Source organism: Protomyctophum parallelum (assembly GCF_964188405.1).
Source record: "Protomyctophum parallelum genome assembly, chromosome: 9".
Lineage (NCBI taxonomy): Eukaryota > Metazoa > Chordata > Actinopteri > Myctophiformes > Myctophidae > Protomyctophum > Protomyctophum parallelum.
Genome location: NC_139706.1, coordinates 4288179 through 4303073, shown reverse-complemented (window position 1 = coordinate 4303073; position 14895 = coordinate 4288179). Strand labels below are relative to the sequence as shown.

Genomic DNA, 14895 nt, shown 5'->3' with positions numbered 1-14895 from the left:
TGCGAGCGTCGACACTCACACACAACATGACTTATGCAGTCAGTGTAATTGTCCCATGTAGGGTGCGAGTGTGCACAATTATTAGTTTGTAGGCTACTGTACACTACACTGTGCGTGCATATATGTGTGTGTGTGTGTGTGTGTGTGTGTGTGTGTGTGTGTGTGTGTGTGTGTGTGTGTGTGTGTGTGTGTGTGTGTACGCGTGCGTGTGTGTGGAGCCAATCACATACATGTGGGCTGTCACTCCCCATCCATTAAAAGCCTCTGTGACCCAGCAGAAGGATCCCCTATAGCAGTGCTTACATCTAGGTCAACACGGGTTCACTTCACACTGGGTCGGCTTGACACGTCGGGGAGGAAACCTCGCATCTCCATCTTTCAGCTTTTATTGGATTTTAATTCATTTGTTTTTGTCTGGAAATGAATACTTCGTCGTGTACAAGAGTGACACGTATATAAAAGAAGCTCAAACACTGTGGTAGATCTACACGTGTTGTGAGACTTGAAGATCTGCTATCTTTGTTTGAAAAGTTTGGAAAGTGGACGAGAAAGCGAAAGTGAGTTTTATAAATATTGAACCAATAACAGCAAGAGCTTGTGACTAAGATTGTTATTATCATTAGTTTTGTTTCTGTGACAGCTTTGGACATACAAGGTTTCCACCCGACAGAATCCATATATTATAAAAGCATGTGGTCAATACTGCTGCCAATAACAGTGGCTGAGCGATGCAGCACTGCAGCACATGGCATCATTTTCCATATCGTTGCCGTCGGGCAGAAACCATATATTAACCCATTCTGACCTGAGATCAGATTCATACGAGGTTTTCCACTGGACACACACTGGTCTGATTAACCCATTCTGACCTGGGATCAGATTAAAAAAAATTAAAAAAAAATTAAAAAAAATAGCAGACCAAAATAGCAGACATATCGCGCCACTCGGTGGCGCGATATGAGCTTGTAGATCTGCTATTTTTCAATAGCTAAAGCATAACATGATGCTGACACCAAAATGTGTGCCCGTTCAGAATGGGTTAACGCCCTACTTGATCATACTATAGAGCGCCGCAGTCCCGCCCCCTTTCGTGACGACGACAGGCCCGGAAAAGAATATCCCATGCATTTTTCCCATAGACATTTCAAAAAGTATTTATTTAAAGATCTCGGACAGAGCCAACTCGCATCGTGACAAATCATGACAACAGAAAAAAATCGGTCTAACAAATAATTAGAAAGAAGAAAAAAGGGCAGGGTATACAACACATTTAGTTGTTTTTCTTCTCTGTAGTTATTTATTCTGCGCCAAATATAGTGTTTATTGTCATGATTTGTCACGATCCGAGTTGTCCGAGATCTTTAAATAAATACTTTTTGAAACGTCTATGGGAAAAATGCATGGGATATTCTTTTCCGGGCCTGTCGTGGTCACGAAAGGGGGCGGGACTGCGGCGCTCTATAGCGTCACACACAAGCACCAAAAGTAGCTCGAAACGAGCTTGCTATATTTTAAGCTTTTAAAATTTGAATCCTAAAAACGAACAGGCTTTTGGACATATGAGGTTTCCACCCAGCCGACAGCAATGCTACCAATCATGTAGAGTATAGTATTTTGGTTAATAAGATGTCTTATAACAGTGGGGATTTCCTAGATTTAAATGACTATGTAAAAATGGAGATATGTTTTGCCAAAGGGACTTTTGTTGTGGCAGATTTTATTTGTCAAGCTTGGGAAAGAAGACAGAGTACCCTGTATAAATCTGAGTTGTAATATAATGATTTATGTAATGTAAAACATGCTGTAAATGCAATTGTGAAATGGTGTCTTATAAACCCATGAGGGTTGGGCACATTGTGTGCAGGACACGGAAATGAATAAACAATCAATCAATCAAAATATAGCACGTACAGTACAGTACAGTACAGTACAGTACAGTACAGTACAGTACAGTACAGTACAGTACAGTACAGTACAGTACAGTACAGTACAGTACAGTACAGTACAGTACAGTACAGTACAGTCCTTGTGTTTCTACATTTTAGCTGTTCAGTCTTGCCCCCGTAACTGAATCAAGACAGGAACTCTCTGGTTCGCTCATCTACAAATAACATTATTCGTCAATGAGGGCAGCAAATTATTTAATCAAACGCACAAAAACAAGCACCCACACATGAACACACACATACCACAGTCCGTTCCACATGCAGGCTTCATTTATGGTGTGTGTGCATGCAGAATAAAGGAATGTGACAGTGACCAGGGCACAGGTGTTTTCACTGACCCTGTATAGTGTATAGGATGGCCTTGTACTGTACAGTACGTTACAGTGCACATCGCATGGCATGCACACACACACGCGTGACACGCATGCAAGCGCGCGCGCACGCGCGCACACACACACACACACACACACACACACACACACACACACACACACACACACACACACACACACACACACACACACACAGCAATGTGTCCATTTGTATCTCTATGATCAAACAACAAAGATCAGTGTCGCAGCAATATTCTCTATTTCTTGCGCGACACCATTGGACGAATAAACGGAACACAGGCCAAATCAGACTAATAGATTTGGATGGTTCAAAATCAATGAGATTATCTTTTTCTTTTTACTTTTACTAAAGTAAAAAATGTGAGTATTGTTTCCACCACTGGCAATTTACACCGCCCGCCTAACCTCGGCCCACAAGGCTTTCCACCACCTCGGAGGAAAGCCTGGTCTCTGTTTCAAAAGTCCGTATGATCCTGTCGGGAGAGGATGATTATCGTTACATCATGTTGTAGTATTGTTTTTGTAGTCGACCGGCAGGAACAACAGGCGGCAACTTCCTTTTCCCTCTAAAACCGATTTTTCTCAATAAAAGCTCTCGTAGCCTGTAGCTTTACTTGAGAAAAGTCGGTTTGAGGGAAAAGGAAGTTGCCGCCTGTTGTTCCTGCCGGTCGACTACGAAACAACACTACAACATGACGTAACGAGATCATCCGCTCCCGCCCGGATCATATACCGAAATGAAATGGTGCCCAGGCTACCGCCCACCCTCTCACTCCTAATGACACGCTCTCATTTGCCATTTTTCTCTATCACACTATCACTAAACACGGGTGAAATTCACCCGAACACCTGCCTGTAGGAAAACTAGGGATGTGGGCGGGGGAGCAAACCTACCTTCTGTGATGTCACTGAGCATCATGAAGGCACTGAAAGACCCACCCACCTCAGACAGCAACATTATGAAAAATACAAAGATATAATAATATTATGTCCGGGTGAAAGTGTTCCAGGGTTAAGGATTGTCTGAAGCAATAAGAAAGACTCCAATCTGATAAACATTTCTTAGAACAGAGAGGGAAGAAAGGATACCCGTAGGTGTGTTGTGTCGACTTGCATGATTGTGTGTGCGTGCACGTGTGTGCGTGTGCCCATGTGCTATGTGTTAAAATGTCAGCAGTTAGGCTTCTTACGGATTCCTTTTAGCATGACGCTGGCTGCCTGGGAAAAAAACACACACATGCATGCTTAAGTAAGAGCAGATGCACACACCCACGCGCACGCACACACACACACACACACACACACACACACACACACACACACACACACACACACACACACACACACACACACACACACACACACACACACACACACTGTCCTTCCTTTGGACAGATAATACAATTGGATAATACAATTAGCACAATCTAGGGGCAGGTTACAAAGCCAGTTAGAAAAGGGTGTTCCTAATTGAATCGTGCGTCTACCATATTATGTGTCTGTGTATGCTTGTGTACTGGATTCTCGGTATACTCCCCATTGTACTCAGAACTGCAGAGCCAGTTTCCCGCCGTAATCTGAAGACTCACCTAATCAGATTGAAGCTCAGCCCTTAGCACTGCATCAGTGCACCTGAGCTACATATGACGACTATATATGCAGACATCTTATTGGTCATTTTGTTCTCTCTCGTTATTAATTACTAAAACTTTTTTCCTTGACCACAAATGTTATTTTACAGATGCTATATAGGCTCATTGTTTACCTGGTATCCTACAGTTTCAATGTACAGATATTTGTTTTATATTATGTTGTTTAGAGTTTGGGCTGATGCTGTTCTTGGTTTACGTGAAAGAGGTAAGTTTACCGAGGCACACACTACGCTGTGTCTCTGCATGTTGTAATCCGGTCTGGATGAGAGTCTGCTAAATGTAAATTAGACAGTGCACATAGCATGGCATGGCATTGTAAATTGTTAAAGTATTTGCGCGCGTGTGTATACATGTGTACGTGCGTGCATGTGCTTGCGTGCAGGGCGTGCATTCTGACGGTCGTCTTACATATCGACGTTGTCTCGCCCTCTCTCTCTCTCTATGACACACACGCTGCATTGCATGCAGAGCTCGAATCCTCTGCAACCAAAGACGTCACGCGGCCACGCACCGTTGGGATTACGAGCGCACCTTGCACCTGCTCTGGGACCAATACCAAAAGACGTCACGCATCGTTGAGGTTATCGTGCACCTAGCACCTGTTTTCCGTGATTGATCGCATCGGATGGAAAGCTGGCAGTGACAACATACTGTAGGTATAGGTAAAACACAAGGAGCTAGTTTCAATTGCAGTTCAAGTAGGACTTAAGGAGAATTCCATGCTGGAAGGCTTTCTTACCTGGTGTTATTTTGTGCAAAAGTGCATTGTTGGCTATTTCCCCTGATATAAGCCCTCAATGGGGGTTGGGCTTTTGTGCTAATTCACTTATTTCCATCGAAATAAGTAGTAAAGTGTGCCGCTTGGGATACTATTTACATTATGAAGAGAGGATATATACAATTTGAGCGATGGAAATAAGCGAATTAGCACAACACCCCAAGGCCCCATTCAATTCAATGCAGTTAAATTCAATTCATTGAGGGTTTATATCAGGGGAAATAGCCAATAATGTGCTTTTGCACAAAATAACACCTGGACCTCTGTGGTGGGGACGTAACAAATAAAGGTAAGAAAGCCTTCTGGAATTCTCCTTTAGGTCATTGGTTCTGGAGTCCGGAGAGGGTCCTTGGGGCGGTTCCAGGGGGCCCCCAGAAAAGTAGTTAACATACAGTATATAGCATCATGATCATTTGAACCACTTTATCCATTTGTATATCTATTCAAAGAGTGCAGATCTACACGCCGCACGCTATTTGCTATTGTCGAGAACATTGCCAGCCTTTGCCACCGTTATCCAATATCCTCTTCCGCAGGGCTTAGCACCTCTTGTCACGACCTCTCCTGGCACCGTCAATGCTCACCTGGTTAACAGGTTAAGCCTAGAACCTTCTGCAGAGATGTGTGTGTGTGTGTGTGTGTGTGTGTGTGTGTGTGTGTGTGTGTGTGTGTGTGTGTGTGTGTGTGTGTGTGTGTGTGTGTGTGTGTGTGTGTGTGTGTTCAAGATGGAAAGTCTAGTAGATTAACATCACAACAGTCAAATCCCCCTGTGCCCTTGGAACGGAATACAGCACACAGCTGGTGTGTGTGTGTGTGTGTGTGTGTGTGTGTGTGTGTGTGTGTGCGTGTGTGTGTGTGTGTGCGTGTGCGCGTGAATAGCTGGAGGCAGCATGGCAGGACAGTGGCTGTACTGTAAACAGCCATGCGTGCAGACAGTGCAGTGTTGTGGTCAATATGCTCCACACAGTGTCATGTTATCATCCTGAACGGTCAGTCGCCACCATCCTCTCTCTCCCCCCGTGTGTCCGCTCTGGCGCAGCCCTTCCTTCCAGACTAGACCTACAGTAGGCCTTCCTTCCAGACTACGCTGTGCTTCGCGCCACGTTTTGAGCTTGTAGATCAGCTATTTTCACTACTCCTTAAAATATATATATATATATTATTATGGAATTTCTTAGATTTCTATTTTATTTATTCAAGAAATAAATTGGCATTAATTCGTGAAAACATTGTTTTTAAATAATTTTAAACAAAATGTAGCAAACAAACCACAAATTAAGGAACCCATACAAATGTGTCCGTGACTCACACAAATGGGTCCCCGACCCAGTGTTTGGGGAAACAAGTGGTCTCTAGACTTTTGGCATGCTGCCTGCAGTGTGCTCATCACAAACACTTAAGTCCTCCACACAAAATGCAGCGTGCCTCTGTGCGCTCTCATCTCAGCCCCGCTTAGCTTATAGCTGTCTGGCCCGCCAATCCCATCCCTCATGTCCTCCCACGCCGTTCCTTTAGTCAGTGGCTCACTCACGTCGTACAACAAACGCACCCGCTGTGAGGCCTGTCTGACGTTGGTGGGTGTTTCTACACCATATAAAAGTGTTCCGTTATGCTCGATTTGATTATTTTATTTTGTGAGCAAATACACGACACATGTATAGATGTTTACTTTGCCTTTCTGCATCAATAAAATCTACAATGTCATTTTTGTTATCAGCTATGGTAAACAAAACCAACCGAAAAGAAATAAACATTCACAACACAGAATAAAGTTAAATGGGTTTAAAAAGCAACATGAACAAGCGTCCCTATATTCTGTGGCTGAGCATTCAGAAGCTTTAGATCGGCTGTGTTCTGCGAAGAAATCTGGTGTAGAGCGAAAAACAGGAAGGAGACTATAGTGCAGAGCTCTGGGGGACTCTGGTCAAACGACACGGTTTAAGTGGTTAAGTGATCAAAAACGGACCTTTTATGGCTTTGATATTCATACAGTCTATCATCTTGTCTTCTCTCTCTCTCTCTCTCTCTCTCTCTCTCTCTCTCTCCCCTTCGTCTATGTTTCACCCTCTCCTCTTTCCATCTGACCCGGCTAGCTTTTGACCTTTTGTCCATTTACCTCTCTCCTCATCTTGCTCTGTGACAGCATCCCCCCCCCCCCCTCTCTCTCTCTCTCTCTCTCTCTCTCTCTCTCTCTCTCTCACCCTATCTCTCTCTTTCTTTTACACTTCATTACTTTCCCAATGGCTTGTCCTATAATTTCACTGACTTTTCTTTCTTCACCCATCTCCCCGGCCTTCTCTTTTTCTGCTTATATGGTGCAAAAGCGCGCAGCATGCACACTTGCACACACAGAGAGCTGCGTGTTAGCTGTCTGTGTCTCTCTCTCTGGCTCTCTCTCTTCCTCTCTCCTCGAATCGGCACAGCAGGGACAAGATGCAGAAGACAGAGAGGAGAGAGAGAGAGAGAGAGAGACATAAAGAGAGAATGGGGAACCACGGGGTGTTCTGAGGTGAGGCAGTTCCTCCCTCCAGCTTGAGCTATAGCTAGGACTCACCAGGGCTTTTATCACCCTGCAACTGTCGTGAAAAGTGCACACACACACACACACACACACACACACACACACACACACACACACACACACACACACACACACACACACACACACACACACAACCCTATAAAGCACTGCTACTGCCATACACACTGACACACACATTTGAACCATTTATTTATGTCCACACAAAGGAGATGCATACCAGGACTAAGGACACAAATATTATATAGGTACAGTAAGGTTACATTTACAAAATCATGGCGCACATACACACACACACACACATACACACACGCACACCTCCTCATATAAAAAACCGTTGGACGTTGGTGTCAGTTTGGCAGGTTTAATCTCTTCCATATGGGCTCGAGGGGCAACAAGACGCGTCACGCAGCTGCATGTCAGCCGCTCTGAGCCATGTGTGCACGCATGCAGTCAGTGTGCACGGCCTCTTCGGCCAGACGCCGCACGACCGTGCAGGTTTTGTTTTTGGCAGAAAAACACAGGCGTTAGCCAATATAAACCCCACAACAACAACAACAACAAGGTGCTGTAAGTTACCGCTAAGGCTAAAAGGAAACACAGGGCTTAACCTTTAACCCCTTAGACCGCAGCATCCGTATTGTGCAAAATAGCTCGATAGATCGACAAGCTCGTTGCAACGCGCTGTGACCTTGTTGCCGATCGGCTGTTTTCCTGCGAAAGCCTTCCACCTCAATGACGGAAAACAGAAAAGACCCCATAGTGCAGACCACAGAGCCCTGAGGGACTCCGCTCGGTCAACCTTACACACACAGGCTTTGAAGTGGTTATAACGGAGCCAACCGCTAACACTGAGAGAGAGAGAGGGAGAGAGAGAGAGAGAGAGAGAGAGAGAGAGAGAGACAGAGAGAGAGACAGAGAGAGAGAGGGAAACAGGGTCAACATGCACAGTTAGAGAGACAGGAAGGAATGAAAAAAGCACCACAGTATGCCGTACCGCGCCACGCACCGCGTTGTTACAGCCGACCCAGTTTGACAACCCACACACACACTGTCACTGTGACACGCACACACACACACACACACACACACACACACACACACACTGTCACTGTGACATGCACACACACACACACACACACACACACACACACACACACACACACACACACACACACACACACACACACACACACACACTGTCACTGTGACATGCACACACACACACACACACACACACACACACACACACACACACTGTCACTGTGACATGCACACACACTGTCACTGTGACATGCACACACACACACACACACACTGTCACTGTGACATGCACACACACACACACACACACAATGTCACTGTGACATGCACACACACACGCACACACACACACACACACACACACACACACACACACACACACACACACACACACACACGCAGTCACTGACATGCACACTCACACAGTACTTGTTAACCACCACACACAAAACACACAAAACACACACACACACACACACGTGCACACACACGCGCGCCTGTAAACACAGACACATCCACACAGAATATCCTCCACCTCCTTATAGCGCCCGACTTACCTGAGCTCGATGGCCTCCGCCATCATCGTTCCACAAGAACTCATCTTAAGCCAACAGTCGGACAGGAGATGGAGAAAGAGAGAGAGAGAGAGAGAGATGGCTACCAACCCGGAGGAAAGAGAGAGAGAGCTCCCTCAGATTAGTGACCACGGCAACAACAGCGGCACATGCAGACTGCAAGAGGAGTAGAAGGGAGAGGAGAGAGAGAGAGAGAGAGAGAGAGAGAGAGAGAGAGCACGCAAACGGGGCATGTGATGAAATTCAGCTCAGAGCAAAGAGCGTGGAGAGAGACAGAGAGAGAGATAGAGAGACAGAGACAGAGAGAGAGAGAGAGAGAGGAGAGAGAGAGAGATGAGAGAGAGAGAGAGACACACACAGAGAGAGACAGAGAGAGAGAGACAGAGGAGAGAGACAGAGAGAGAGAGACAGAGAGAGAGAGAGGGAGCCACACCTCTTCTTAAGGGATTAACTTGGAAAATGCAACACGACATGTTCACTCTCTCTCTCTTTCTGTCTCACTCCCCTCCTACACACACACACACACACACACACACACACACACAAGCGCGTTCAGTGGTAGTACTGGGACTTTGACACAATGCCGTGACAAATCACTTTTTACAACCTCCTGAATCTAATCGGAGAGAGACAGAGACAGAGACAGAGAGAGAGACAGCTCTGCTGTTGCAAAGTAATAACTAACCCTGGAGAAGAGAGAGAGAGAAGATGAACAGATGGACTGGTGTGTCACAGACACAGTCGGTGGGTGCTGACTGGTGGTGACACAGATTTCCCTTCCCCATCCATGCATGTTCTGTGGCTGCACGCTGGCCAAGGGAGCAGCAGAGGAAATCAGGACACCAGAGCACGGGTGGATGGACAGAGAGGGAGAGATGCATGGGGCCACATGCAGGGGTTCCATGGGGATGGCAGCTTTCACATTGCCCTCAACATCATTCATAGTTCCCCCACCTGTGAATGTTTGTTTTGCAAATTAATGTGATAATTATTTTCTTTGACTCCAATAGGCACTTCTTCCATCAATCAAAGTCCTGTTTTAAAGTTTAATTAGGCCTCCCTATATTGTGGGCATGCCATTACACAGGCATGGACATTATGGGATGTGTTGTGAGCTTGTAGATCGACGACGACAAATGTTGCAATTTCTGAGGGGCTAGCCCCTGCTAATGTCCAGCTTTGAGGGTTTGTGTAAACACACATACATTGAATGACATTGACAATAAATTAATGGGCAGTTCTGAGTGTTTGGGCAAACACAAACATTGAATGCCATTGACAACGAATGGCCAGTTTTGAGTGTTTGTGCAAACACGAACATTGGACGAGGAGAAACGTTGAGAAGGCTTGGTTTGCGAACAACGCCCCTGGGCTTTGGTGATTTATCACAACATTTTTTTTTTTTTTAAGATATTTTTTTTGCGGCTTACGCCTTTTATTGATTTTTGAAGGGACAGACAGTAGGCTGACAGGAAACGGGAGAGAGATGGGGGGATGACATGCAGTAAAGGCCGTGTCGGGTCCGGGAGTCGAACCCGCGGCGCACTGCGACTGGATTACCAGTCCGGTGCCCAGACCGTTACGCTACGGCCTGGGCCGATTTATCACAACATTGATTTAAAAACTAAAACAAAAAAACAACTGGGGATTGTTTGTTGAGGGGGTTCCAGGGTGTCCCCAGCAAAATGGGGAACAGTTTAAACACTATGAAGCCCTATTTTATTTTTCAGCAATTTGAAAAAAGCAATATTTTCAACATCTTCTCTTGCCTGCATGTGGATTTGACCTTCCATTGTGGGCCTAGCGATGCACTGCTACCTTTACTGTTATTTAGCAGCTGCTGCTTTTAAAGCTATATTATGTATAAATGTTTGTCCTTTCTGTTTCCTGAAAAATACGTATGATGGAGTTGGCACAGAAAATACGTTCTGTCACTTCTTTACACCTATATAAAGCTGTGAGTGTGATTGTGATTCTCTCATGAGGTCCCTGGCACAGATTATTTTCAAATGGGGTTCTGTGGTCACCAAAATACGTATCAGGTCCTCGACCTGATACGCACTAGTGGCCCCCAGCTAAATGATTGAGAGTTGGTAACCAAATGGATAGATCTTTAACTCTTGAGAGCCTACATACAACAAAACCAAATGGACCTATAAACATCTACATTACTTAATTTACAAGAACTCCACACACAATTTGACCTTTGCCTGTTATATCTCCTATTGTACCAACATCAATATATTGATCAATCAATAGATCAATAGAATTGTGGACAAAATCCTATACAACGATACCAAAATATCATTTTTGGGTCTGACAGGCTAAACTCATCAAATGGTGGTGTGTGGCTCAAATGCCGAATAAATAATGGACTAATTCTAAAGAATGGAGCAATTATTTTTTATTTCTTGCCCACCTCTGGTGTTATGCATCGGCCTAGGGGAACCCAGACAAAACATAAGCTTCAGGAAACGGGTACAAAATCTGTGGAGTGGAAGACTGAACAACAAAACAAAACTAGGAAGAAAAAGTGAATGCTTGCCTCACTGAATTCCAAAACCAAAATACAATAGCTAGCCTCCTTAGCAGAAAACAAAGTCCAAACGATAAAACAAAAGACCAGCCCCTTAGCTGAGAACCATAACAACTAGTGAAACAAACTCGGCATAAGGCCGTTATCTTTTGCCTACATGCTGAATCAAGTGTTTCAACGATGTGATTAGGCTACATATCTGTTCGGCTTCACATGCACAAATGGCTAGAAAGACAACAACGGAGTGGACGGTTTGGGAAGGCACGGGTTGGCTGTCGGCGGCTCTCTGACAGCCTTTTAAAACCTGAAGTCGTCCTCTGAGCACCAATCCGGAGAGGCTGTGTCTGTTCCTGGCACTCCATGGTGCTACAATCATCCAATCACACCACGACACACGCACACACACAAGCCTGCACACAAACACACGCACGGCACACACACACACAGGAGAAACACTACCCGACTTCCCTTCATATTCGTATACCTTCAATATCATAACATCTGGAGTTACATCATGGCAAGGTAACTACACTATACACAAACCCTCGACCAAAGTGTTCTTGCCCTTTAAGTGGATAAGAGCACAGCAAATGAAAGCTAGAGACTGGAGCATTTGTTTGGGGTTGTATTATAGTGCTGAAAGCAAGGCCGCTGCCTGCCAGAGAACAGGAACAGTGCATGGGCCCAATGAAAAGACCAAGCTGCTTCATGGAAATGAGTCATCATGACCTTCGACCGCTTCACGACGGCCCTGGCCAGCACAGTCCAGTTGTTACTAGCCAGGCCCAGCCTGTAGGGTTTCTGGTCTAGAGGGGCGAGTGCCGGTCAAAAACAAGCGGTGGATCCTATTGGTGCACCGATGCAGTATGAAAATCACACCCATGTGAACTGAGTGGTGCAACTCCCCTCTCCCCCCTCCTCTCTCTCTCTCTCTCTCATTAGCAGGCAACAGTACAGCACAATCTCTCGCTCTGTTTCTGGCACAACAGCGCCCCTACTGGTACTAATAGTCATACTCGTGCTCATTAACGTCACATACATAGGCGATTAGGCGTCACATACATAGGCGGACACGGACATTGCTGTTCCTTGGAGTGGTTGCACCACTCAAAAACAGAGATTTGAGATGCATCAAGATGCATCCTAGGATTGTTAACAGATTCATCGTAATTTAATTGCTATACAATTCCCCCATCATACGTTTGCACATTCTCTGTTTATGCTGCTTAGTTTTATAATTTGTAATTTGTTTTAACCTTTTTTATTGTGATATACTGTACCCTGGTGTTATATTTTGTTTGTTATATATTATTGTAGTCTGTGGAGCATGTCACACCACCAATATTCCACTGCACATACTCGTATGAGTGATGTAAGATTGAAAGGTCAAATCAGTTATATTTGTCAGTCATGAGTGACAAATATACCCGGGAACCGATTTTAATTTGGCATTGAGGCCAAATACGTCAACGTTGGCCATTAGGACAGGTCCAAAAAGCCAATGAGAGCGATGTTGACTTAAAACAAATGGAAATTAAGACATGTTGTCACAATTTCATTTCAACCCAAGTCAGAGAACACAGAGTCATACACAGGTGTCCAATCTCTAGCTCAAAGGACCACTTCACCCATGTTTGACCTATCCTCATTATAATTGGTCCTCACTAAAACATTTATTGACGAGGGCCTTCCAGCACGGCAGCAGCAGCAGCCTTTTCCCGCAATCTATGACAGAAGCGGCCCACAAAAATTCAATATTCATGACCTTGTGCTGAATTATATAAAGCCAAAGACCCTGTCCTCCATTCTCATCATCAGGACCACACAAAACCAATGAAGGCTGCCGCTTCTCTGCTGGTGCTGCTGTTGAGTTAATTGGTCTGTGACAGAGAGGTTCAGACAGGGACAACACACAGGTGGAACCAACTAGGTTCCACCTGTGCGTGCGTGCGTGTGTGCGTGCGTGCGTTGTATCGTTGGTGTATTGTTGCAAAACATGTTGACCTCACCAGCCATGGTGCCTGGCCACAACATGCATGCACGCACGCACGCATGCGCACGCACACACACACACACACACACACACACACACACACACACACACACACACACACACACACACACACACACACACACACACACACACACACACACACACACACACACAGAACAAACACTCCTTAGGCTCATTTTTCACGTTAGACATTGTTAGGGATCGCTGCTGTGGTACAAGCCTTGAGTCACGCATGTGAAACCAACACGAACGCTGGATATCCCAAACCTAGCCACGGCCTGTTGTAGCTCCATGCTGGCCTCGGCCTGCTACAGGAGTACACTACTAGAAGTAATTCTCACGGATCCCCCCCAAAAAAAAAGAGTGTTTGGCCGTGGACCGTAGTCAAAGTATAAAATATGGATAAAGGGTTTGAAATGATCGAGAACCGATTCCTATCACGGAATTGATTCCAAAGTTATTGAGAATGGGAAATCATTTCAATAAGGTTTTGGCTTATTCACTGGATCCTAGAGGGATCTGGCGCAGCATCATGGTCTCGAGAAACGAGAGTCATGTCATCGAAACTAAATCGCTGGCACAAACACACTGTATGTCCTTTTAATAACGCTTTTGACTTCTGTAGTATTTCTTGCCAACGTCTATGTATTTGCATTCAAAAGTTTATAGCTGTAAGTGAAGACAATTGTTTACGATATCTTCTCTTTCCTGTCTCATGCATTGACTGCCTGCTTGAAGTAGGTGCAAACGGACTTTACAATTTACCATTTAGGCATTTGGCAGACGCTCTTAATCCAGAGCGATTGACAGTAAACAAGAACAAAAACATGGTAAAACTGTACATCAAAAATAGTCATTTTGAATCATACGTAAGCTATGAACCTAACAGTGGGATAAAATTAAACTATACATACACACTAAACACTATATAGTGCTATGTCTACATAAATGCTATCTAAGTTTAGCCTTTGCATACGCCTGTATGCCGAGTCTGAAGAGGTGGGCTTTCAGACTACGGCGGAAGATTGGGAGTGAGTCTGCAGTTCTACTTGCGTTTGGAAGTGCATTCCATAGATTTGGAGCCAGAAGGAGAGTGTGGAGCATTGTCCCGGCGTTTTTAGTGAAGGTACTTCCAGCTTCCCTCCAACCTTTTTAACTAAAACAATGAACATGGAATGTTCATTGTTGGCCTGCATGTGCACATTCCTTCAATCAGTCTAAACTGTCCAATACACAACAATCGCGTCAATGTTGCGCATCAGTTGAAGCCAACATGCTCTACCTTTGACGCCGAGACTAAGTGAGATAAACTCCTATTTCCCAACAACTAACAATAATAAAAAAGGACAACGGTGGGTGGTGTGTGAAAAGACTGACACGCAGTCACGCACACACGTTTCAACATCTTTACTTCAGTCTCATGTCACAGATACTATAGTGACCTTGACCACTGACGCA

At 45.0% G+C, this 14895-nt stretch overlaps 1 protein-coding gene across 3 annotated transcripts in view; it reads right to left on the bottom strand.

Moving 5' to 3' along the window:
- numbl (NUMB like endocytic adaptor protein) overlaps positions 1 to 14895 on the bottom strand; it is a 108013-nt gene that overhangs the window by 40424 nt on the left and 52694 nt on the right. For 2 of the 3 annotated variants that reach the window (XM_083772404.1, XM_083772405.1), the window contains exon 1: positions 8870 to 9014. The exons of the other annotated variant lie outside the window; for it this stretch is intronic. In XM_083772404.1, coding sequence (XP_083628530.1) covers positions 8870 to 8913 — 44 coding nt within the window. In that variant the 5' untranslated portion in view covers positions 8914 to 9014. Of the gene's footprint in view, positions 1 to 8869; positions 9015 to 14895 lie in introns of those variants that run through there. 3 annotated transcript variants of the gene reach the window in all.